Raw genomic sequence first — 27,457 nt, forward strand, 5'->3', positions numbered from 1 at the left:
TCAGCAGTCTGACATTACTTGTTTTCCTGAAGCAGCATCTATAAGTTTGTCCCTAAAGCATAATTGTCAACCACAAATTTAAGTAACTCAGTACTGCTATAAAATGACCAAGGAAGCTGCATGATTAGGGTGACAAGCCATATGACTGGTGAACAGAAGCATGGACCCTTTCCTGCTCATTAAAAGCATAGTTATTCAATCAGGGATAGGGAACTTTATTTCTTCTGTACCAAATGTGAATTTGGTAGGAAGCAGGAATATAAAATAATTATTTCGAGTTATTTGAAAGTGTTTTGAAGTGCTTATAGAAGGAAATATTTTGTATGCAAGTCCAGTCTTGGCTCAATACAAACAGCTGTTAATGAGATATTTCCCAAGAAAGCTTCCAAATTCATTTAAAATGAAGGTGTAAGATTGGTCCACTGTTTAAAATTAGAATGCAAGTTGGTATCTGAGCAGCAAAGGAAAAGCTTCATTATTTCCACAGTGGAAAAGTTTAGGAATGTGTCTGCAAGATTGTGGTGTTGTTGCAACTTGTTTTCTTACCTCATTTATCAGAATGATAAAGTGGTGATAGGAGGTACTCTGCTTGCATCCGGAATGTCTTCCTGATGTGCCCACATGATTGATGTGGTTCATTTTAGAGATGTCTGCAAGAGAGCAGCATCAAGCACAGACTACTGTGATTGGAAAGAAAGATTCTGTCATAAATTCTAACACAGTAAAGAGGAAGTTGTTTGCTTTGCCAGGAGTCAGGACATCTTTAAAAACATTTTTATGTAAAACTATGAAACAAAGGTCTCTTCTGTGCTCTTCTCTTAATTTAAGAGAGGTGAAACACTTCTCTTAAGTGAGTTTGTATGACAAACTACAAGAGTTTAAAGACATTTTTATTGCTGTTTTCTAAGGGCAGTATGATCTGAATACAATAAATTTTTTTAACTACATTTGTTAAATGGGAATTTGCTGTGTACCTGCAATTTCCAAATCTACTAAACCTGAAGATAATTAGACACACTATAAAAAGTCACAAATAGTAAAGTCTGCATGAAACATTTTAAAATCCCTCCCTCTTTTTTGTGTGTATCCTCTGTCAGCAGGGTGTTGTAGAAGAGTTAACAATAAGCATACAATATCCTTAGGTAATTTTTTGCCAAGCTTTACTTGTTTCCCCATCTGTGTAAGAGCCACCCTTACTGGTGCATATCCCTGTGGGGACCTTGTGAGCTTGAGAGTAGCCATATGTCAAGGCCAGAGCTGACCGTCAAAATCAGAGTGTTGCCTCTTTATTATGATAATGCTCTTCCTGTAGACAATTACATAAATTTATGATAATTCTAAATCACTGTATATTGATGTAAATAAGATGTGTGATGAGATCTTATTTATGTAATAAGATTATTAATTTTAATAGCCTTTGGAATGGCAAGTTAAGAATGAGAGAAACACATAGATTGAGATTTTTAGCAGATAGCCTTATATAAAGGTTTTGGCAGTAGGAAACAAGAAGAGGAGATATTAGTTTTTAGAACAGTTCCTGCAGCTGTTATTAATCATGCAGATAATGCATAATATAAGATGGTTACATAAGATCCCTTGGTTTAACATTGCCCTTAAAATATGTTATTTGAATCTGAAATAAAACTTTCTTCTGAGGCAGTGGCAGCATTACCGTCTGAGGGCTGCTGAAGACCCTTTAGCAGGATAAGGGAAACGAATGGTGCTTGGAGCTGGAACTCCCACACTGCCTGTGGACAGCTTGTTGAAACAAATTTTCAGATTTTAGGAGAAGCTGCTCAGAGCCTGCAGCACTGGAGATCCCTCAGGGCCCCTTTTGTTTGATGCAGGTGAACAGGGGATGGCAAGTCCAAGGCAGCTGACCTTGATTAGGGGTCATCAAATCAGCTCTTGATAACAAAGCAGTGCAAAAATACCTAAGGCTCACTGAGAACAGTATTCATTCTAAAACATGCATTTGTGTATTCACAGGCAACACACTATCAAAAAGCCTGAACGCAAAAACACCTACCTCAGTATAAATAGTAGGTATATATAGATTGACAGCAATTGCCATCTTGTGTACAGTGATGTTCCTTAAAGTGCTCTCAGTACATGCTTTGGCTCAGTTTCAGCTGCCATAAAATTTTCAAATAATATGAGCATCTTGCATGATGGTCTACTTTACTTAATAAAAATGGAGTTATACTCTTTTTAATTATATGAGCAAGTAAGCCAGTGTGATTGGCCTGGTAACTGTGAATGTGAGTCTTGGAAGATAAGTAAGTGCCCTCTAATGATTTTTGTTAATAAGTCTTGCCGAGTTTTGCAAGATATGGGAGGAGAGCTTAATTAATAGCTTTATTGAATCTGTTTTTGTAATATTAAGTAATTAATTTGATATACCTTTCAGGTGCAGTAGACATTGCTGTCAATGGTATTTAGTTTTTACTTTCCTGATGCTATACAAATAGCATGTGAATTTTAAGAATCACTCTCTACTGACGTAGTTCACTTTTTTTTTGAGGGCTCATAATGTCATGAATAGTTCATGTAGCACAATATTATCTTTTAGTTACCTAAATGCTGTAATTAGCATACAGAATTGTAACTCCAGATTAATATTTTTACCTATTAAATCTGTAGTATGGCTCTTTCTTATGAGAAAGGAAAATAAGTTTTTAAGAATCATGGAGACAGCTTCTCCCTGCTTTCTCCTTCCTGAAGCATATGTAAACACAGCATTTTTAAGAGTCATTTAGCCAAACTAATGATCAGCTGGCTTGTGGACACAGGGGGAGCAGAACTCCAGGTTGTCTGCTCCTGCACCTGTGTGTGTGTTCACTTTAAGTGGTCTCTCTGGCCCTCTGACCCCTGCCTCTCCAGCCCTGGGTGTTTGCAGTTGCAGAGTAGCAGCATGCTGCCTGGTGGAGATCTCAGCCCCATCCCCAGGGATGGGTACAGGGAGCATCAGTTGATCCTCCTTGGAGAGGGGCCGCAGCACGGCACACAGCTTCGCTCAGGCTGCTGTGGCCCGCAAGGCAAGCACACCAAGTGTCAGGTGCCTGGCTGCAGATAAATAATTCCTGCTGTGCTGGGCAAGACAAGATACTCTGTATTTCAGTCCTGGGAATGGGGTGTCTGCATGTAGCTCACCTTTCTGAAAGACAGGGGTATAAGTTGTCTAAAGATTTGGGTTAATGCTGATTTGCTTAATTTATGCCATTTGTTGTGCAGCTATAGGCTTGAAAAGTTTTGTGTTTCTTCTCTAATGAAGTTATTTGGCAAATGCAGATCTATTAACCCTAGAAATACAAAGTGCACAGTCCCAGCCTGAGTCATAATAGTTTTTCTTTTGATTTTAAGGAGTGAGCAAGACTCCAGGGTTCTGTGTCTTTATTGAGAATATCTCTGTTAATAATGTTTCCTATTAGTAAAGCATCATTTTGGAAATCTGCCATAATTGTTTTAGAAGTGGCACACAGACAAGAAAGGATATAGTTTAATTGTTGTGAGGTTAAAGGATTCTGCAGTGTTCCAAACATTTAATGCTTGGCTCCAATTTTCTGGAATCTAGACTTTTGAGTGGACAGACTGTCCATTTCCTGAAATGGACACTGTAGTCCATTTCAAATTAATTTTAGGTTCTCTGAGTTACTAATTCAATTGATAAAACTGGATTTAGTAACCAAACTAAGGCAACTGTCATAAAAAGTAGTATTGAAATGTTCTGCTAGTGTCAATCATCCTTATCCACATTTTCATTAGCGTTTAGAAACACAGAAGACAATTATTTTATAATAGGGGTAGATAGAAAAAGAATATATTGCCTTCTAGATTAGTCTAAATTCTTAATTCAGTAGTAGAAGCCTTAAACAGAGTAATAGATCCTAATAATTTGTATGGTCAAATACTAGAAGGTTGGACATTTTTGTTGTTACTGGTACTTTGTATCTTGGAAACACTCTGGGGATCTTCATGTTAGGAATGTTAGAGGTCCTTATCTTCAGTATAGATAATTCTGAACACGGGTCTTATGAAAACTTGTATAACTCCTTCCCTAAATTTACTGAGTTTCCCAGGTGTTTTTCTAAGCGATACCCTGTGCTGTCATTTCTCATAGTACAACCTGTGTCCTCAATATGATACACAGGACTTTAACAACTTGGTAATTGTCAAAGTGGTTACACTTTCTGAAGCCAAGTAGCAAAGTGTTGAGACTTTAGTAAAATATAATACACACTGCTTCCAAATTATAGATATATTAAATATGTGTTCCTGGAAATCCATACTGTTTATGGATATATAGTACTTGCTTCTGTTTATCACAGATGAGACCATTTGTCTTGATTTTTTTTTGGTTTTTAACCTCTTTGATAATAGTGAAATGTGACATCTCCACTGTTTAACGATGTTTTAATGCTGACACTAAATCTATACTTGGCAGAATACAGTGAGATATGTACATTTTCCCACGTTTCAAGCTGCTTTATGTGTGGGGTTTTACTGTGAGAATATTGTATCATTTGGTTGCATGCCACAAAATAAATTGCAGCAAAGATCCCTTTAAAATCCTCTGCTTCTCAGCCTTGGGAAGGAGGAAACAACATCATCCATTTCTGTAGGAAAGCAGTCCCTTCAGGCTGAGATAGCACACAAAAATTTTTTCATAATAAAAAGCTTTTAAAAATAAACTTCAAGAGGAATTACTGTTGTCAACTGAACTCAAAAGCTTTCAGTTAAAATTCATATGAGTTAGCCATGGAGAAAGGTGTTATTACTCTGTTATTATGCAGCCAGGTCCATTACTGATGAAGACTTGTATTTTGCAGGAAACTGCAATCTGTATACAGTTTTCTCTTTGTCTTACCACAGCACAGTACAGAACACATATTGATACTTTCTTTGGTGCAGAGATGATTATGATGATAATGATTTTTATTAGCTTTAAATTAAGAGGCTGTTATTGCCCTAGGGGTGCCTATATTCTTACCCACCTTAAGGCATATTTTTTTGGTTTGACAGCAGGAGAGGCCTGCATGTGTTGTGTATTTGTTAATTGAGCTAATTACAGAAGGATACTCTAATTTATCTTGATCCAATGTATAAGAGTAACTAAGAGTATTTCAATGGCAGGAAGTGCAGGACTTCAGATTGATGTGGCTCCCATTCTTCATCTTCTTTTGTTTTGCAGTCCACTCCTTTACACTTAGCAGCTGGCTACAACAGAGTTCGGATAGTCCAGCTTCTGCTTCAGCATGGTGCAGATGTTCACGCAAAGGACAAAGGGTATGTAAAATTAATTGATTTATTACCCATTTGCAGCAGTGGTCTTGTAGTAGTCTAGATATAGAATTATTTATTTGATTCATAGTGCAGTACAATCTCAAATAGTTGTCTAAGAATGTGATATTTGCTTCCAAAATCTGAGTATGCTTCAGATTAGTTGCGATTGCACTTGTTTTAAGGCTTCTTTTACACCTTTAATTTTTTTTCCAACTGTGAGCTTTACTCCCATTCACAGACTACCCGTTAAAATTATGGACTAACAGCATTATTTTTGGAAAGGCAATGGGGAGAAGATACAAGGACTTAGTAAAAGATGTGTATTGAAAAGCTTCTCTGTGGTCTCATTATCCTTTCACATATAAGGACGTAATTCCAAGTAACATCAATAATGCTCATGTGCTCACAACTAGTGGTCCTCATAGATCTATCTTCATTGAAGCTGACAGCAAAAATCAAGATACAGTAGAGGCTAAACTATTCTATTTTTGCATTAAGGGTGGTTGTTATGTAAGATCAGCAAAGTGCACAGCAGTCAGAAATCTGAAATGATAAATCTAAAATCTGTGCATTGTTCTCAGCCATACATTTCTGATCTCTAAAATGATGATTTTCATGATGGTTGGATTGGAAGGCATAATCCTAACATGGTAGAAATTCGTGCCCTAGTTAAAAGCATATATTTTATATTCAGAATCCATAGAAGTAAGATATGTGTGTGTGCTGTCTTCAGCATCAAATCTGAGGAACTTCCTGTATTTTCATTTTCTGCTGAGTCCAGCCTAGTGTTAGAAGAGATTTTAAATTTTCATAGCTTCTTTCCATTTTTCCCTTTCTCTCCAAAACAGTCCTAAGTGACTTAAACTTTTAAAGTTTCACTGATTGTAGCTCTTTGATCTGTCCATTTACCCCAATGGCTTTTTTAACAATCGTGTTGTTAAATGCATAATGACATATTATGCAAGCCAAAAAACAAAAATACACCCATAAAGGCCCCACAAAATCCACAGAAAACCAAAACACACCACAACCCCCCCCCAAAAAAAAATGAAAACACAACAAAAAACCTTCCTCACACTCCTCAAAAAAACCACACAAAGAATAAATCACAGAAGTCCTACAGTAAAGGTCCATATCATACCTATTTAGGTAGAGCCAGCATTATTTAAGCAAGTTGAAGGACTTTTGTACCTTTAAAAAATTTCAGCATCAGTTAGTAGAAAATTCCAGTGTAGATGCTGTAATGAGTTTTGAACAATTTGCTTGGAATATGTGAGAGGTAGTTAAGTTAAACTTGAACTTGGGGCTGGAGCAGGAGAGGAAGGAAAGCAAACAAAGAAAGGAAAACCTTTCAGTACTTAATCTGTACTGAACTTTAAAACAACCCAAGCATATTTAGAAACATCTAACATCCTAGTAAGCTCCCACTATTTTTTAGTGGCACCACACATTTAGAATCAGTCTGGTGTTTTGTTTTACCTTGCTGTTTCTTATTTATACATAATTTATAAGTAAATAGGCTATTAATAACTGTCACTTTTCATTTAAGGAGCTAAATTAGGCTACACTGCTTTTATAGAACTCTTGGGTTCTCTTCAATGGAGTCAATTCAGAGAAAGTGCTTAGGAATTTTTCTGTGTTTTCTAAATGGCCATCATTTCCAGTTGCTCCCAAGGAGAAGCCCAGGCTAGGAAGCAGCTCTTTCTCCACTGGTTTTCCTTTCCCTTAGGAAAGGATCCCCTAGGGGAGGGGATGCTGCAGAAGTGGCCAGGTGCATTGCTGCAGGATTGTCTTTGCTGACAGGCCTTGGAGCTCTCAGTCCTCTGAGATGACCATCATTTTGGAAGGGGGCAGGTGTTTTGAGTGCTCTGTGGAATGGGTCGTCTCTCTCTGACTCGCACATGCACCCATGAGTTGTAATTAAGAAAAGTAATGATAGACAAATTTTCCCCAAATTTTCCTCTCCTGTGACAAATGTGTTGCTGCTTCTGGGAGCAATCACCTTAAAATTAAGTTTATTTAATTGCTGTCTACTACTTGCTGTCCTAATTATCTCCAAGTTGGTTTTGCAGTCCTGGGAAATGCCCCCTGTATTTTTCATAGGTATTATGGGGTTAATTATGGTTTTCATGTATTATGTGTACTGATCTGTTGAGCCATAACTAGCCTGTCATGCTTGGCTTGAATTAAACTAATTTTGTCCTCTGCAGTAATTGCCCATCTCACATCTCCTTTTCAATGCAGGACTTTTATTACATCTTGTGCTTGTGAATAAATCCCTGTTATTTACTTTGCTAGTGTCATTTTTAAGTATGGCCTGCAGTAATATAACACTACAAAAATTACAGGGACTCTCTTAGAAGTATCTTGAATAGTTAAATAGGTTGTACTGTAAAAATGGAGGAAAATCAGGTCATTCCACAGTCTAGAGCAGCAATTTGAGTCTGCTTTCTATGGATATTTGTACATTGTCATAAGATACCCAGGAGTTTAGTTAGAGTTATCTGGGGACTTTAACCTTTCACATAGCATTTTAAACAGGAGTTCCTATTTAAACAGGAGTTCCTATTTAGGCAGAAGCAGAACACGGTTGAGGAAATTGAATGTGGAATGGGACTTTTCCCCCTCCTTAATAGCTTCAAGAAAGATCACATCAAAGCCAGCTAATGCTAGTCTTAATGGTAGATTAAATATCTGTGGCCTGTTAAAGCAGAAAAAAAAAACACCCACCAAAAAAAGACAAACAAAAAAAAAAAAAAAAAAAAAAAACAACAAAAAAACCTTTCAAAAACCAAGCAACAAAATCCCTAGTTTTAATGCCACACTTAAATAATGTGTTGTTTGGGGAAGTCAGATTTTCTCATTAGATTGTAAATCCTAATTTTTAAATGCTTAACTTCTTAAAATATTTTAACTTTCATTTTATCTTTTCATCTCAGTAGGGAGAGAATTGTTCCTCCTTTAAAAATGCCACTTAAAAAAATTGTCATTTGCCTTCTTCTTCCATGCAGTGGTCTTGTGCCTCTTCATAACGCTTGTTCCTATGGACACTATGAGGTTACAGAGCTGCTGCTTAAGGTAAGCAGAAGGATGGAAAGTAGTAACTGTTGATTTAGATGTGTTAGATGAATTGTTTATATTAGAGTTGAAAAGTAAGATTTTTTTCTTCCTGATAATAACAGGTTTCAAACATCATATTGTCATTTCAGAAGCCTGCAGCTGTAGGTCTTTGAAACAGTATATGTGTTTTTTTTTCTTGATCTAATTTCTTTGGATTGATAATAGAGTTGAATCTTTCTGTTCAAAAATCAGCTCACATAAAAATTCCAATTATTTTTTTCAGATTTAACGTGTTTTGGTGTATGCTGGTATTTTTAATTAATTTTGTGTGTGTGTTCATACATGAGTGATTTGAACCAATTTTTATAATAAAATAAAAATCTGTAAGGTTTTTAGTTGTTGAAAACGGTTTCTTCCTAATCCAAGGCTTTTTTTGCTATGCTAGCATGGTGCCTGCGTGAATGCTATGGACCTCTGGCAATTCACCCCGTTGCACGAGGCTGCTTCCAAGAACCGTGTGGAGGTCTGCTCCCTCCTGCTGAGCCACGGCGCCGATCCCACCTTGGTCAACTGCCACGGCAAGAGCGCGGTTGACATGGCTCCAACGCCTGAGCTCAGGGAGAGACTGACCTGTAAGTGCTTCCAGACTGAAAACACTTGGTGGTGGGTGGAAAGGGATGCCTTCCTTCCAGGCCACCTTCCTCAAGCTTCAGAAGAGAGCACAGAGCAGCAGAGCAGCTGCAGCTGTGCATGCGCTTTGAAGTGCACAGGTACCTCTGATACGTCGTTGGTCATATTGCCTGGTTTTCTGAAGCTTAGAATTATTAAGGCACTGCTGAATCAGTGACCTCAGGGGTTTTTTATATTTTAAGTCCAGTTCAGTCACATAGGAGCCTCTATATTGAGGCTCTGTATTGCATTTAGAAACTTTCTGAAGCTTTGGTGTGCAACCTTGGGGATGGAAATTCCATCACTTTCTTTTGCAGCAATCCTTATGCTGTTTACAAACCAATATTTCATCTCTAATTTTAATTTGTATGCTTTTGCTTTCCTTCTTTGAGGGATTTGTTTTCTGACTCTTAAAATGCAAAAGATAATTAAATGAGACATATATGGAAACAAAGCATTATGAAGTTACAGAAAACTTCTTGAGAATTAGCATCTCAATTATAAATAAGTTTTTGGTTTTATCTCTCACCTTTCCAGTATAGCAGAAGCCCCCAGGCACTAATAATGTGATTCTCCACTACTCAAAATCACAGCCAGTCAGGTTTTGGTCTAGTCACTATTCTTTGCAGGGGAAGATGGCAAGATCATGTGCAGCAGAAAGCTTTGGTCTAGAAGAAAAGAGGAGGGCATTAGTATCTATTAGATACTTCTCTACTCTGAGTCCTGGGCTATAGCTTCTGGCTCTGAAGAAGGTTAATATAGAATTTATTTAAATTAACAAGCAAAAAAATTCAATTTAAACTTCAGTTTATTTGTGTATATAGAGTTCTTCAAGAGCAGTGAGGGAAGATTCATGGCCATTAATATCCACTGAAATTTGTAAACAAATGTGAACGTTATGTCAAATTTGACAGTATCTTGATGGGATAGCTTGTATTTGCATCCCAAAAATATCATGTTTTTATGTTCTTGAGCTATTTTGTCTTATCCTTGGGGAATAAAATTACATGATATTTGTTATTTCAAGATTTATTTGCATTTGTGCTTTGAGTAGTGCTTTTCTTACAAAGAAGTTTAAACCAGACGTTAAAACAAAGGTGGGAGAAAAAAGCCCCTAGGCTAACAAACCCAGGATTTCAAGTTTACTTATGAAACAAAAATATTTATATTTTTACTGAAATTGAGGTATTTTTTCTAGGCTCAAATAAATTTTTCCTGACCTGCCTTTTGTCTGAACATTTTGAGAAAAACACTTCTTTTCAAATTCAAAGTTATTTAAAATGGAACCAAACAATATTTGGAAATAACAAAATTAGCAATCTGTCCTTGCAAAGATATGACTGCTGTCAAAACTCGTTTCATCTTTGGAGCAGACTGGCTTCAAATGCTTAGCTAGTCAATTTTCTTTAAGACCAATAGTTTAGTATTTTATATTTAAATTTTATATATGTATGATTGTTGGTTTTGTTGTTTTTTATAATTTTTTAGAAATTATATATATACTTAATATACTTTACATTGAATTATTTGTCTTGCAAATGCAATAAAGTTTTTAAAAACAACTGTAATGCTTTATTTTCTTAAGAATAGCTCATAGCATTGTGCTTCTTTGAACACAGAAGTGGGTAATGTAGAGGTCACATATACATGTACAATGGATGGAAGATAAAAGGGAGAAAAGCTGTAAGGATTTAACTCAAGGAATAGCTTCCCCTATCCTTTAGCATATCTCTTTGGTTTCAGCAAAGCTTCTTTCACATTCTGTGTCCCAGGTCAGCTGCCACTCGAAGACATGCAGAAGCACTCCTCTTTCCTCTTACTGAGTATAGCTGTCTTTCTGCAATAACATTTATAAATGTGACATTTTGCTGAATATTAAATGTGTCTTCTTCCTCTAACAGATGAATTCAAAGGACACTCTCTACTGCAAGCAGCCAGAGAGGCAGACCTAGCCAAAGTGAAAAAGACACTTGCTTTGGAGATCATTAATTTTAAGCAGCCACAGTCACATGAGACTGCACTGGTGAGATTATAGAGTCAATCCATTTGTTTCATGATAAATGTGCTGGGAGCCTGGAGTCAAGGAGTTTTATTTCTGCACTATGAAAATACATTCATCATCTGAGATAGAGAATTTGGCATTGAACACTTTCTATACTTAAATAAAATCACCATTATAGAAAAAACATCATATAATTTATCACTTTTTTCCTTCCTTCTGGTAGGTTACAGAAGTCCAGTCACTCTTCACCTTTTCATTTTTCTCTTCTCTTGCATTTTTTCCTATAAACCTCTTTTTTTGTTGGACTGTTGCTGTGGTTTTTTATGGGCTTAGATTTTATTTCAGTAGCCCAGGGTTTCCTTCATGTTTTATGTGAACAAACTTGGATTACCATTTTTTGTCATAGGATATGTAAAACTGTGGTGCAAATAGGTGTATATCATGGAGTCTTCCAGGTTTGGAATAGTACTGACAATGTCAGTACTGACAATGACATTAGCTACAGAAACAGGGCTCTTTTGAGACTTTCCTGGTATTATTCCGCTCTTATTTAATTGTTTAAAGAAGCAGTGGAAGCAAAGAGCACAGCCAGTATCCCAGATGTAGTGAAAACTTTGAAGCTGAGACTGATGGTATTATTAAAACCACTATAGTTATGATATTTTATTCCAATGGAACATTTTCTTCCCAGTGGCAGGTCTCGGCTGCAGGCATGCAACTGCATATTTAGTATTGGAAACATTGTGATCAGAACATTGTGTGTTGGGTACCAAGCATCCATATGCTCTGTTTCCTCTGTGGAGGACTCAGCATCCTCGCCTGAAGCTAGAAGCATGATAGAGAATAGAGGTTTATAGGCTGAATGTGAAGACAGTATGAAATTTGGGATTATGTTATCCTTTTCTTTCTGAGTGTATCAACTGTCACTATGTGGCATCTCTTTAGCTGTAATTATCACTTCTTAGTCCTCTGATGTTCTTTGCTCTTTTCTGCCTGCTGATTCTGCAGAGACAGCTGGACCAAATGGAATATTTTAGTTCTATTGATGTATTTGGTTCACTGTTCACTAAGTGCTTGACTGTGATTTTTCAGTTTTTGGCTGCTATGCCTGAGATTTCCAAATTGTCACCAGTCCAAATGAAAGGACTTAGCTTCTAGGATCAGATGAGGTTATGTGTAATCTAACTGGGCTATTTGTGCCCTAAGCATGACAACATTTTCCGTGGGCCACTGGGGTCTCTGCTGTATTAGCCAAAAGGCCAAAGCAAGCACCTCACATAGGTTTTAGTGATGCTGTAAGGTTTGGCAATACTTCAGCATTTGTGTGTTTTAGAGCTTGTTTATCACATAAACAGGAAATAGAGACAGGACATTATCTGCAAAGCCTTAAAAATGCTGCCTCACTTCACAGCAAAAGTTGATCTTAATGGTTATTTAGAAAGCTTGCCTTTGCAAAATTTGGATGTGCCCTGCTGATTAACAGCAGTATAGAAGTCAAAGGTATTTCATATGGAGGCAAAGGTATTTCATAATGAAGGCTGAAACTGGACAAAAGATGCTTATTGGTACTAGTGCTACCTATTAGCATTGGGTTTGGGGTTTGTCTAATTGTAAAGGCTATTGTTTTGCTATTAGAAAGTTAGAGAACTCTTCCAGGAGGCTTCCTACCTTTTATGGGTTACTGGTTTAAAATGTGGGTAAAGATATAAACAGAAAAATCCAAAAGTTTCTCCTATTTCTCATAGTCTGCTATCTTGAGATGTCCACATTTGAAATAAGCATTTCTGGACTTGATTTTAAGGCTGGGTATTTAATCTTATCTGGAACCATGCTGGTAATTGCAGGCTTCAGGAATGCATTGATAGCGCTACTGTTGAGAAGCCAACAGATGCCAGCCACATTTAGGACAATAGTTAGATCTAGCAAAGGGCTGTGTGGTCCCACAAGGGCAGGCATGAGCATTGAGAATCCCTGTGTTGAAGGTTGTGTCTTTCTCATAGTAGCATGGGAAGAAAGATACTCTAAGAGAAATGTATTGCCTGCTTGCTTATTACACAGTCTGTAGTTGGGTGTATGGCACAAATGGCCATTAATAAGGTCAGTATGGAACAGAAGAAGAACCAAAGCAACATTTTAGTCCTGTCAATTTGACAACTGAGCAGAATCCTTATAGACCCCTTTGGAAACCCTCTGTAAAAAGTTAGGCTGTTTCAAACTCTTTGTTTTTCCCTCCTTTGTTCATTATGTGTCAGTTTTGTCCTGATAGCTGGTTAATGTAGTTGGGACCATACTGCTTATTTCCTAAGTGATAAATAGCTTTAAAATTAAAATTGTTTTTCTGCATAGAATAATTTAACAGTGATCACTAACCTGTATTTTGTTCAGTATGATGAATTCTGTTTGTAAATTTTGTAGTCTGTTTTTAACAGAATAATTAGGGGATGAAGTAATGTATCTTTAAAGTTCTTTATGGTCTGTGTAGTTGAAATGTGCTTTGTATTTACTTTTTTTGCAGCACTGTGCTGTTGCTGCCGTGCATCCGAAGAGGAAACAAGTTACAGAACTATTGCTCAGGAAAGGAGCAAATGTAAACGAGAAAAACAAAGAGTAGGTTTCTCAAATGTTTGAGTTTTCCAAAGGCCTCTGTCATGCTAGGAATATAAGAAACTAACACATCACTTTTTTTCCCCCCTCTAGTTTCATGACACCTTTACATGTTGCAGCTGAAAAAGCTCATAATGATGTCATGGAAGTTCTGCATAAACATGGAGCAAAGGTAAATATACTTGCATTTATTTTATTTAAGACAAAGGGCAATAAGAAGGGTTATGTTGATTATATACCATGTAAGTTTTTGTGATAATTGTTGCCTTTTAGTCTATAAGCTTTGTGCTTCTTGTGTTAACCTTGAAATGTGTTTTATCTGAAATAAGTACAGGATCCTCAGGAATCCCATTTGAAAATTAATTCTCTCAAAGTAACTGAATACAGGCTTTAGGAGCCTACCTTACTCATTTTTAATGAACCTTGATATATTTTCTAATAAATGTGGTTATCTCAGTTCCTCATGTTGCTTTCTCTTGTTGACTTGAAAATATCCAGTGACTGAAGTTAATAACACTGAGTTTAGTATCTTACTGTTGAGTATTCCTTAGCCCTTGCTTGCTTCTTATTCTCAGGGTTAGATTGTTTGGCTGTGCCCTTTAGCTATTGATAGGTGCTGACCTAAGTAACTTGTGAGCTTGTGAACACATTGTTCAGCAAGTTACTCAACGCAGAGGAAGCTATAACTGACTTTATTTAGAGTGTGTTTAAGCATCTTTCAAAAGTGTTTTGGAATGATCTTTCTACAAGTTTAGCAGTAAACTTAATATTCATGGTAATGATATGTATCGCTACTTAATTTTCTCAGAAACTCTTTTGGATGGATACTTTCTTTGCATTAGCTAAAATATAAAAGATCTCCTTGTTTTTGCTTTGAATGGGGCTCAGATTACTCTTTTTAAGTCTTCCTTTCCATTCAGGGAGCTAGAAATGAAGAGCTCATTATTACCTGTTTATTACCTTATTGTTACCTGAATTATTACCTGTTATATTATGTTATTGTCTGTAATAGTGATCAAGTGTCAGTCCTGCTGTGATAGGAGGTATGAGCAATGTAGTTGTATGCACAGTTAAGTGTTTTTATTTTGAAACAATGAATTTTAATTTATAAGCCTCTATAAGAACTCACTGCCAGATTTCTTACTTACTTCCATAGTACTTTAATGGCATCATAAAATAGCTTAACAACAGTTCCACAGCAGAGTTGATCGTATTTGAGAGTCTTAATGCAGTGGTGACTACTAAGTTTTGCCTAAGGGGGAAAGGAGGGCCAAAGTTCTTGATTATAATAATTAAAACTGTTGGTTATTATTTTCCCAGATTCACTCTTAGTATCATGCCTATGCATTGAAAGTAAAAAAAATTCATTTTGCTGTAGGAATAGATACCTCATAATTTTTATGGATCTGCTTTTGCACAGGAATTCAGTACTGATGGTATTTGGGTAGTCACTGAACTGGACATGCTGGAGTTTCAAATGTACTGATACCGAAGTGCTAGCTGCTTTGAAATACAAGGAGCTTCTGTGTGCTACTGCTGTACTCTCCTTATTTAAATTAGTGCTCTCTTGAAAATCTATGTCAGTTGTAGTCAGGTTTAGGAGTAAGCTCAAAGATGGCATCCTTACTAGAATGGACCCATTTTATTTTGTCAGTGGCACATTCTGATGATAGTTTATAATTCTTTTATCTCCTGAAGCTGGGAATCCTAATCATGATCCATGAGTCACTTGTGAACTGATTAATGGTGCTGAGTGGTGCACGGTTATCAACAGAATGACACTGAGTGGTGTGTTCTGTCATTTATTCCATCAACAGTATGCAAATAGAGGTACACAGTGATCATTAAACCTCCTTCTTCATTCATATCCCATATCCTATGTTATTCTGAGGATAGGCCATTCACATTTATGATCTAGCAAAGCACTTACGTGCATGGCAGGAGACTAATCAAAGTTAATATTAAGTGCATATTTCCATAGTGCAGTGGATCAGCATTCAAAGTTTCTTAGCTGTAAAACAGTAAATAATGCACCCATAATTCTTAATGAGAGGTAGATCATTAAGGCTTTATGAGGCACTTTGTAGTTCCCAGATGGGATATGCTCAAGAGTATTAGTTAACTAGGCATATTTAATCACTCTAAAATGTTTGTCTTGCTTATATATTATCATTTGACCTCTTGCTCATGCTTTGACTGTGGGCATTCAGTTCATCAGATACTTTTGATTTCTTTGTTTCTGACTGTTGTGACATGGCAGCTTTCATTCCTGAATCATGATACAGGTGTTGATGGTTTTTTTTTTTGTGTGTGTTTGGAACACACGTTTTCTCTTTTTGTGTTTTAAATTTTAGTTACTTCATAAGATGTAATCAGATATATTAAGGTCTTTGACCATGTCTGGTTATATTTTTTACAAGAGAGGGTTCTCATGAGCTGGTGAATCTAGTCTCCCTGTGATAGCAGCCTTCCAGTGAAGATCCATTTGTTCTTTGAACTGCACCCTCCTGCTTTTAAAATACCTCTCTTATTTGATGCTTTCTTTAGTGAGGTGTTTGCATTGAACAAACTGATTCTTCTTAGCCTTTGTTTTGTTAGGCTAAAAACCTCAAACACCTAATCTTCCCTCATAAGGGAATGTTGTCTTTCCTATTAGTCCTTAAAACCCCTTCTCTTTACTAGCACCAGAGGAAATCTTGGAGTTCAGGCAACAAGAATAGACTTTACTCCACCACTGCCTTGCATGATGGCACTTCCATACCTCTGTTGTAAGTGCCTGACTGATGCATAGTGGGATCATATTTGCCTTTTTAATAGATATGAGACAGTAGTACTCAGATCTCTTCTGAAATCTTGCAGTGCACAGAGAATCTTGATTCTGCTAATATTTTATATTTGTGCCCTTCAGCACAATTCTCCTGTGCCACAGTCATTAATGCAAATAGTAAAACAAATTATCCCATAACCAGACACCTTTCCCTTTTCCAAAATTTTCAGTTCTTCCATCAAAATCTATTTTTTCAATCTAAAATAAAATAAAAATTTCCATAGTGATCTCTTACAAAATGCTTACTGAAGTATGTATGGATGACACCTACAATGTAGAGTTCTTTCATTTTGCAGCCATTTCTTCTGTCAAATGAGAGGCACTGTTAAAGCCAGCTTTAATCCCCCTTCTGGAAACCACTACTGATTACTGAGAGAGTAACAGTTTGAAAAATATGTGTAGTTAGGGGTTCAGAGAAAGTAGAACTTCCTTCTTCTAAAATACCATGACAAAAGGAAGACAGCTGATCTACAAAAAAACCCAGCAATAATAGCTCTAGAAGACAATGTCATATAAAGTTCTGTAGATAGAAAACAATTTGGGATTGTTTTAGCATTTTATAGGAAATTCTTCTGTTTTCATGAGGAGCAGCTGTGTCAGAAAAGTGAATTCACATACAGTGAAGTTTGTATGTGTAGCCTTTTTCTGTTCTATGGAAAGGGCTAAAGCATGATAAAGACTGCTTTAGGGAATTTGAGATGGACACGGGATGGTTTGTGTCTTGGAGCTGGATTTAATTATCCATAATGTTTTCACTGTGTAAATTTGCTGTTTGAAGTATGTTAGATGATAATAAACAGTGAAGGACTTCTTGAATAACATGTGCTTGATTGAGACTTATTTTACAGAAAGAACATATGAGAACATCAATCTCTTCCCTCTGGTGACCAGTGACACAACCTGAGGGAACAGCATGAAGTTGTGTCAGGGGAGGTTTAGGTTGGATATCAGGAAAAGTTTCTTCACCCAGAGGGTGGTTGAGCACTGGAACAGCTCCCCAGGGAAGTGGTCACAGCACCAAGCCTGACAGAGTTCAAGAAGTGTTTGGACAATGCTCTCAGCCACCTGGTGTGACTCTTGGGGTGTCCTGTGCAGACAGGACCATTGATGATCCTGATGGGTCCCTTCCAACTCAGGATATTCTGTGATTTGTATGGGCAAGAATTAACCTACTGGCAAGCAATTAGCAATAAATTGCTTTTTTTGGTGTGTCTTGCTTGCCCTTACTGACAGGACAGACTAGGTTCCTAATTGAGCTGTGAAGTCCTTGTGCACATTAGTTGCACATCAGCATGTTATGTCTAATCAACACACATTCCATGGAAGATGGTTTCATTAGCTTGGTACTTGAGTTTGGAGAAGTTCACTGTCAATTTAAAGAACAGGTGAGAAACCTTGGGATTTCTTAGACTCGTCTTCAAGAATGTTGATCATAAATATTTGTGGCTTTAAATGCCAGTTTTTCCTTGTTTGCCTGCCCTGTTTGTGTGAGACAGCATTTCACACCACTGCTTATTTGATGTGGAATATTCTCAAAGTACCATATGAAAAATAAAAGCAGAGCATCTTCAAAGAATCCTCAAACATATACAATTTTTATTAGACCCGTAATCAAATCTTCAGATGCCATGATTTTATCTTTGAAGATGATCAAAATATTTAATTTAAAAAATAATTTGAAAGTGGTGAGCTAATAAAAAAAGTGCATTTCATCCTGTTTTGTTGTATTTCGAGATAGTTGAATATTTCAAATGACTAGGTTGTTGCCCAAATTTATAGACGCATGGGAAATTAATGTGTTCAGAAAGACACTCAGCTTTCTAGCAGTGCAGAAGTAAAGGATTAGAATGTTTTCTGAACTGGAAGGATTGTTGGAAAGAAAGACCTGCAAGCATGTAAGTTCAATAGTATCTTGGGCAAGTGCAGAAATGATGATGAATGCTCTTTAATTATTATATGTCTCTCTTCTGCAAGATAAAATGAACCTTTATAAGGTCATGTCAGAGAGATAGTGTCCCTATTCATGATGGTAGCAGAAATTAATTCATTCTGCTCTGCTGGGAGGATCTTGCTTTATGCATCTTTGCATAATGCAGTTGTTTCAGTGCATTGGAGTAGCATGTTGCCAGCCTTTCGAGATCATGGATTTGCAAATGTTCACCATCTATCTAGACCCACACAACAAACTGAAATGTTTTTGAATAACCTAGTTTTGCAACACGTTCACTTCCAGCATTTCAGGGAGAGGTGTGAGTATCTCAGGGAACAGTAAGAATTGAAAAATTAAATTGCCTTCCAGAAATGTAGCAGATTCTAGACTATGATGGTTAACAACATAAAGAACTGTGTGGTCTCTTGTGATTTACTGGTTCAACTTTTCTCACTGCTTACACATCCAGATGTCCTGACCTTAATCTTAAGCTTTTATGCAGAAGAGGTAATTGTGGAACATCTGACTGAATCCTAGAGGAGCTTTCAGAGTAAAACTGACCCTTTTTTCCCCTGCTTCCTTCTGCTGACTGTGCTTGAAATTGTTACCAATGCTGCTTCACTCCTGTGTTTATTGTTAGACAATGTCCTGGTTTAGGGTGAATTTTGGGGGAGACCTCCACGCTTCTCTCCCCTGCTTCGCTCTCTGAACCAATCTTAAAGGTGCAAAAGGACTAAACAAATGAATGGGAATACAAGCATCATAAAGTCGCCCCAGGACAGACAACAAGACACAAGACATACTGCAAGCTTGTCTTCAGAATTAGTGCAGGAAGAGAGCAGTTAGAGCATTTGCATTGCAGGAAAGGATACTGTGATATGGAACTGCTGGCAGAGCACAAGTTTCACATGTGGTTTTTGGAATGTACATCTTTGAGAAAGATTTCACAGAGAAAATCGCAGTGCTTGGAAGCTGTTGCTTTTTGTGCTGCTGTTTGTAGTGTCAAGGAGCAGGAGGAATATTTAGGACATTTGATCTTGATAGAAAGGTGATATGATTATGAAATCTTGCAAAAAATGTTTCCTGAACAGGTCTGAGCTGTTGAACTCCCACAAGTGCCTGGCAGCCAAGGGAATATTGCCATAACTGTGTACACTGCTCCTAGAGAGCAGCAGTGAGGGAAGGGGAAATCTCACTACTGTCTGATGATATGTGACCATTTCCATTTCTCTACTGTGTCTGTTCAGAATGGACAAAAGGAAATTAAGGGAGAGAGAGGAGAGAACAGAAGGAAGTCTGCATTGGGTAGTACTGAACAGATCAGTATCTTTCTCTGAAACCACTTATTTACAAACTCTTTTCAATTGATAACTGTATTCTGCTTTTATGTTGCATTTTGAGCAATGGAATGACTGCTTCCATGCTAAAAGGTGAAAAAATTCGATCCAGAGCCAGTGTGCTGTGGAATAAAACTGTCAAACCTGCCATTTTTAACTCCTTGCAGAAAACTTGTCTGTAAGATAATTCAGAGCTACAGATTTCTAATTTTAGACTGCCTATAAAGGGGACCAAATTTATATTTATCTTTTTTTTAATAAGTGCAGCTTGAACAATCTGGCTACTCAGGGCACAGTTAAAGCAGTACACATTACATATTTCATATATTTTGTTAAACAGAGTTTAGACTTTGAATTTGAAAGGGTACGTGGTTTTGGACCTGGTATTGAACATTGTTTAAGCCAGGTGTATGTCTTACCAGGTCTGATTTTTATAAGACTTTAATCTCAGTCTTGTATTTCAATTTGTTGTGCTTAAGTTAATTTTCATTTGGAAGTCCTCTTGCTTTAAGCCTTACTGGTGTATATTCTTTGGTTGGTTTTAGAGAAGTAATGCAATATTGGTGAGAGAAGATCTGCCCCTAAGTGAACATATTCACAGTGAAATTGGCCTGCAAAGCCTAACTCTGCTCCTGAGGTAAAGAGCAGCTGCATTTGGTGCATGCATCCCTCAGTCAGCTGCAGCCTTTTTTGTCTCAGAAGGAAGCAGGTATTTCTTCAATTGGCCGATGTTCTGCTTTCCCAACAATCAATTCTTCTCTGCCAGAATAATTGATTGTTGGGAAAGATAATGGCTTAGAGGTGAAAGGAGATCTGGATAAGACATAGGAGATGGTGGCTCTGATGACTCTGACAGTGTTCTTTTCAAATGAATATTAATATTTTTTCCAGGGACATAGTCAGTATCGAGTTGTGCACAGTGAATGTCTTGCTGCTATTGCTTCTACAGTTTGTTCAGTACAGGCCTGTTTAACGCAGGAAGTCAGTATTATAGAATACATTATTTATGATTTTCCTTTTTGGATGAACAGAGCATTATCAGCTACTTTGAGAATCCACAAATTTCATTTCATTCTGCTTTTACCATCACTAAATGTGTGTAGCCCCAGAGTTCTGCTTACCTCTGTGCCCTTATCAGTGGTGAAAGGTATCCAGTGTCCTGAAACAGATGAGGATCATCGTCTGAACAAAATGATGGATTTGGGACATTCAGCATCTAGTTAATATTTATGATAGCAGTAAGTTTTTTATTTAAAACAAAACTTTTAGGGCAATCCCATTAGAGTGGCATGAACTGAGTGCAGTTAGAAGAAAGCAGACCTATTCTCCTGTCTATCTTGCTGCAAGAAAGGTTTGTGAGCTGACAAATTCTTACCCTATCCGTCTGTAAAATAATTTCAGACAATATCGAATCTCATTTTTCTTGTTTGGTTGTTCTTTGTTCTTTTTTGTGACTTGATGTTGCAGTGTTGCAGGTATTTTACTTATTTTTTACCCTATCTGGTAGTAGATCTTTGCATAGTTAATTTCATTTAGTTTTAGTTACATTTCATTCAGTTATAGAATAAATGTCTTAACTAAAATGCTTTTTCTCTGGTTTTGTGGAAGGGTAGCAGGGTTTGCATGCTGCATTTTAGGTGAGAAATAACAAGCAAAACCTTTGTTTGCTGTCACCACAAAGATTTTGAGAAGGTAAAAAGGTGGATTTTATACAGTAACGAAGTTTATTATGCATGCAGTTCACAGCCTGCAATCTGTAGGCTTGGAAACAGATAACAGGTTCTGAGTTGCTTGCAGAGACTAGAGAGTAGTTCTGTATTTCATAAAGTGGTAAAAAAGCTGTTGGGCATTTGCATTTAAATTTGTCATGAATCGCTGCTAGGTACAGAGTATCTTCTTGAAAGGTTATTTTCATGGGGGTTTTTCCGCTTTTTAAAGCTCTCTATTATTCTCTTCCTTTTTTTGATAGAGCACTGGGAAAGATGCTTCAAGTTATTTAGCTGCTCTGTTAGATCTTGACAGACGGATGTGTTTCCATTATATCATACTCTTTGAAAATTAAACTCCATTTTGCCTGTTCATACAGCCTTGTATTGAGAAGAATTATATCCAATTATACTTAACATTCATGTAAAGACACAAAAAGTGAGGAGGAAATGTTTGCATCCAACTTCTTCCCCACCTCCCGACTCCTTCATAGAATTCTTCATTTGACATCTTTGTTTTGCATTAATTCTTAGTACTGGGTAATGTTGAGTTATTCTCCTTCTGACAATGACAGATGGTAATTTCCTTAAAGGTGTAAGATCTTTGAATTGTTTGGTAACAATTTATGTCAAGTTACCTCTTTCTCCTGCTGTGATAGTGTTTCTTTTCTTGCACAAGGTTGACCTTCATCAAGTTTGTAAAAAGCTTGATCATGATTTGAAGTATGGTTCTTGGGGCTCCTATACTGTTTGTTAGTCATGCAAACAAATAACCTGTGTTACTAAAAGACAGGAAGACATCTGTGGTAAATTATTTTTCCTTTGGAGTGTTTGCCTGTTTTGTCATTTGGTTTTATTTAATTGCAGTGCAGAAGAAGTGATAGGTAAATTTGTATGCCGGAAAATTCTTCTTATTGTTCTTTTTGTTAAGGACAGGGACAGGTGCAGCCTTTTAATTACAACAGTGCTTTATTTTATATTGCTACTGCTTTTTCAGATGAATGCACTGGACACACTTGGTCAAACAGCGTTGCACAGGGCTGCGTTAGCAGGGCACTTGCAGACCTGCCGGTTGTTGCTGAGTTATGGCTCTGATCCCTCCATCATCTCTTTGCAAGGCTTCACAGCAGCACAGATGGGAAATGAAGCAGTGCAACAGATCTTGAGTGGTGAGTAAAAGTAAAGGTTTGTGTATTTGAACTTCAGCTTCTGACTTTACACCTTTGAATCTTGTTTCTATCTCAATGCAAGAGACTTGAACTATTTTGCTCATCTCTCCTTCCTAGCCATCAAGTGCACACAACTACAGTATGTATTATGTGACACTTGTCAGAAAATAAATAAACAGCTCTGCTCAGTTCAGTGATTTTGTGCAAATCAGGAAGAAGAAAACCATCTTGTAGATCTAGAATATGTTCCTGTACAAAGAGATTGTAGGAAGGCACATGTGTAGGGAGTTTTGGGATTCTTTTGATAGCAAGTTACAAGGCAACTGGAATATTGCTGAGCATGTAAGAAACCTTTTTCCTTGCATCAGCCAACATGTTAGGTACTCCATACTTCAGCAGTCACAAGCAAGAGTGTTACTGGCAGAAAAACACTGATTGTTGCTAATCTGTTTGAACTTTTACTTCAAATCTCTTGCTTGCCCAGTAGAGAAAGATTGTTGTGAAAGTGCTTTGGATAGTGCTTAGGTAATAATTTGTTTATATCATTCATTAAAAAGATGAATAGATGTTTGAAGAGGGTGCCACTGTTTTTCATATAAGTCCTTAAGGGTTTGCATTCTCTTACCCACATTACATTTGAATTTTTGCAAGTACAGAGGAGAATAATGGCATCAATAGCTACTAAAGAGCAAATAACTCACCTTACAGTGAGACGTGCAGTAGTCAAACAGAGGCAGATATCCAGATAGATGTGAAGATGCATGGTAGCTAGAAACTCCATTTCCTCTAGTGTTTTCAACAATATTGCCTTAAGACAGGACAAAAAAAGGAAAAAACATTTTACAGTAGTGCAAGGAAGGACTGTTTTGAAGTGTACCCACTCCTGAGATGTAGCTGGTTACATGGGTAGTGTTACCTGTTAAAATGTGCATATGAATGTATGTATGTGGATTGAGAGAGAATAATGTTGGCAGAATCATGTCAGCTTTAGGGTTGCTCTAAAACTAAAGCTCCTTATTCAGACATGTTTGCAATATGAACTTGAACATCACAATCCCAGCTGCATTTTCACAAGTAACCACAGACCAACTCCACCGCACAGCTTTGGAAAATACGTTAAGCACAAGTTAACACAATTTATGTATCCTAAGTAATCCTAAGACATCTTTTTCCCTATGTAGAAAGTACACCCGTGCGCACATCCGATGTGGATTATCGCTTGTTAGAAGCATCCAAAGCTGGAGACTTGGAAACTGTGAAGGTAGGTTTGAGCAGTTCCTGTGAATTTTGTACTTGGCATTGCTGTGCAAGGTTTATGAAAGCCTCTGCTACATGAGTTGTGGAAGCAGTGCCCAATGAATGGTAAATCATAAAAAATGGGAAGTCGTGGATTTTTTTTTTTTTTTTTTTTCTAGAAGGCAGTACATTAAGGTGTACTGAGGTGTGTTTCTCTTGGGTTTCTGCTTGTTTATTCTGCCAGTCCTTCACACAGTCGTGTCTTCGATGGACTCAGATGCAGCCATAATTCTTTGAAGCAGACGCTGTGATTTTCAGAATCACAGTTTAGTAAAAATAAGCCCTCAGGTGCATGACTCAATCAACGGCAAGGAAATATTGTTAACAGGTAGCAGATTTAATATTTTAAACCATCCTTAATCTGAAGGTGAAGGGTCAGGCCGTGGAATCCCACCATTGCAGGAAGGTTTGATCTTGGTTTTTATATTTGGTTTTTGGACAAAACAGCCTGCAAAGTTGTGCAACTTTCCCACCTTGAACTTCAACATGATATATATTAATATATGAACAGCAGCAGTTTTGTGCACCAGCAGCTCCTTTGACTACTAAGCTAAATATTTCTGGTTTTCTGAAGGCAGTATAGGCCAGAAATGGTAATATATCTGGAGAAAGTTACATGGCCTTGAACCTGGTACTTGATGATGTAGAGGTTCACCCTTTCTTATACATTATGCACATCTTCACACTGCTTCCATCATTTAAGTCTTGTTTGTTGTAGAAGTACTTTCAGCTGTAAATTTAGAGCTGCTATTTTTTTTACTTTGCATAAGTGGAAAAAAATTTCCTGATACTTAAAAAATTCATATAAGTGGATCAAATTTTGTGTTGTAGTCTTTGAAGGTGGTAGTTAGTTATTTTCTTTTGGGTTTGTTTATTTCAGGTTTTGTTGTTGCCATTTGGTTTTGGGGAGTTCCTTATTTGTTAGTTTTAGTTCTGTACTAGATTTTGTGTTCTTTCTTTTGTCTTCACAGCAACTTTGCAGCCCTCAAAATGTGAATTGCAGAGATCTGGAAGGTCGTCATTCAACACCACTGCACTTTGCTGCAGGATATAACCGTGTATCAGTGGTGGAGTATCTCTTGCACCATGGAGCAGATGTGCATGCCAAAGATAAAGGGTACATTTCATTCCTTGATATGTTCTGCTGTTCTCTATTAGTGTGAGGCTTATATTCCACTTATTAATTTTACTTCAGATTTCAGTGACCATTGTGTTTTTCCTCTTGAAAATTTTTCTCTTTCGTTCTTATTCTGCATGGTTCCTGTATTGTAGGGAGGTTCATAGGCCATTACAACATACTTTGCTGTCTGGGAAAGCTATATCAAGTACATACCTGGCACTGTAATACATGATGCTTCTCTTCAACTTTTTGCCCATTTTGGAGACTTTGTTTTGCATAAAAGCAGCCCTTAACTTGTTTTAGGAGATATAAAATTAGTTTTGAATAAAATGGTGTGAAATTCCAGGGATATCTCTGGGCATTTTTCTAATCATTTTAGCTTTTATAATTAATTATTTTTACAGTTAATATTCAGTTAAATTATATAAAGCATTTACATGTTTTTCCCATTAGTTGTGAAGCAGCATGGTTGTATTCACTCTTTTACTCCCTATATTAGTTCATGGTCGGGGATAATAAATTTCTAACACTGTATCTTCAGGCTTGCCCTGGAATAAGTGTTTGGGTATCTTTCTGTATCTATCATATGTGCAGTACTTACTAATAACTGCACTTAAAACATATTACATAGTGTTATGTCTTTCTTGAAATTTACACTCAAATATCCAAATTCAGAACAATGTGAGTCTTGCCATTTGGTTTTTGTCTGTTATTAACAGCATTGAAGTTGCTTGTGGAAGCTGTAACACTAGGGCTTGCTAAGTATTTAAAAGTCATGTGGATGAGAATTGAAGGAGGATAATTAAGTTTTAATTGATTCTTTAAATAGAGAAATAAAACCATGAAAGACTGAAAGATAACAATAATGTCTGGTGAAAGGGGGAGTTTTATCTACTGATTGCATGTAGGATTTTATTCTCTAGCTATTAATGCTTTCTCTTTGATTAGTGGCTTAGTGCCCCTGCACAATGCATGTTCTTATGGACACTACGAAGTAGCTGAACTCCTAGTGAGGCATGGTGCTTCTGTCAACGTGGCAGACCTGTGGAAATTCACTCCTCTACATGAAGCAGCAGCAAAAGGAAAATATGAAATCTGCAAACTGCTTTTAAAAGTATGTGCTGGAGATGTCAGATCTGTCTTTAAATGCATATATATTTATTTTTTCTCAAGATTAATTAATGCAAAGTTAATTGCATTCAGTAAATTCTTTGTGGTATCTTTGAATCAGTTTTTATCTTGCAACTTTCATATGGTTTCTTGTGTAATATCATTGACTTAAAAAGAGTCACCTGTACAAGTACTGTTTCCAGTATGTGTATAAATACTGCTAGCAAAGCAGGACAAGACTTTGAAACTGGAAAAACCAGCTGAATTTGTGTAAAAATGAGAACTCTCTACCTTGTGCTATCTATCCCTTTCTGAAATAGTTACTGCATTTAAGTAAATTCTGTTACTACTTATGCAAGTGTGTGTTACAGAGCAATAGCGGAAGGTGGGTCCTTAAATGCTGTTTGGTATGAGAGAAATTTAAAACTGTTATGTTAATGTATAATTTATTGAGCTCCTGGAGGAAATGCATGTTAATATACTGTGGCATAAATATTCATTATTACTTAGAGGAAGAACCTGTAAAGAGCATGAGGTAATGCAAAGATATTTCCAGTGAGAAACATGAAATTGAGAAACTTCTTAACCTAAGGTCAGATCCTGACCTGAGAGGATGAAAGGGGGTGCTAGAGTAGAATTTCTTGCCAATCCCATTTCCTCATTCAGCCTTGCCTACTTATGTCCCTCTGAAGCACAACATTTAAAATAGGAGAAAGCCATAATATGCATAAATAATGAGGATCTACCCCAGCCACTTTTCATTTGCTGCTGCTAAGCCCCACTATTGCCCTCCTAGATCATTAATTATTTCACTTGATTACCAAAACAGCAGTCAGAGAGAGAAGAATGATAGTTTGAAGCACATCTACAACAGAAACAGGAGATACTAAGACATATCTGTGGAGTAGGCATGGTGGTGGCCTGGAAGGAACACCCTAATAGAGATGTTAGCTCAAGCTATAGGAGCACCTGTAATATCTCAAGCACAGTGTTGCATTAAAGACACTGGAGATCTCTGTCCTTTGCTGGTCATTCCACAGGGAGTTTACCCATATTTTGTCTTCAGAGGATCCTGAATGGATGTACAACAGAAAATAGAAAAGTGCTGAAATTTAGTTTTTTAAAATCACTCTTTCACAAGCTAAGAGCTAAATATGCCCTTAAGGTGACACAGATGTAAAGTCTCTGGGAGTCTGTGGATATGTGCTCACACTGCAGTTTACTCAGGGTTTCTCCTGCTGTGTCTCCTATGCCAGCTGGCAGTGTTGTCAGTTCTGCTGAGTTGTGAATGTTGAGTTTGGCCCCTCCTGACTTGTGCTCCTTCTCTCCTGATCTGCTTGAAGA

The 27,457-nt window shown here is 37.1% G+C and overlaps 1 protein-coding gene across 2 annotated transcripts in view; it reads left to right on the forward strand.

Moving 5' to 3' along the window:
• TNKS (tankyrase) overlaps positions 1 to 27,457 on the forward strand; it is a 125,383-nt gene that overhangs the window by 76,339 nt on the left and 21,587 nt on the right. For both annotated transcript variants that reach the window (XM_021532595.4, XM_085578087.1), the window contains exons 6-15: positions 5,192 to 5,286; positions 8,295 to 8,361; positions 8,789 to 8,975; positions 10,914 to 11,035; positions 13,530 to 13,621; positions 13,712 to 13,790; positions 22,416 to 22,587; positions 23,769 to 23,848; positions 24,855 to 25,000; positions 25,952 to 26,117. In XM_021532595.4, the coding sequence (XP_021388270.2) occupies positions 5,192 to 5,286; positions 8,295 to 8,361; positions 8,789 to 8,975; positions 10,914 to 11,035; positions 13,530 to 13,621; positions 13,712 to 13,790; positions 22,416 to 22,587; positions 23,769 to 23,848; positions 24,855 to 25,000; positions 25,952 to 26,117 (1,206 nt within the window). The remainder of the gene's footprint in view (positions 1 to 5,191; positions 5,287 to 8,294; positions 8,362 to 8,788; positions 8,976 to 10,913; positions 11,036 to 13,529; positions 13,622 to 13,711; positions 13,791 to 22,415; positions 22,588 to 23,768; positions 23,849 to 24,854; positions 25,001 to 25,951; positions 26,118 to 27,457) is intronic.

This window comes from Lonchura striata, chromosome 4, assembly GCF_050655825.1.
Source record: "Lonchura striata isolate lonStrDom1 chromosome 4, ASM5065582v1, whole genome shotgun sequence".
In the NCBI taxonomy this organism is placed as follows: Eukaryota; Metazoa; Chordata; class Aves; order Passeriformes; family Estrildidae; genus Lonchura; species Lonchura striata.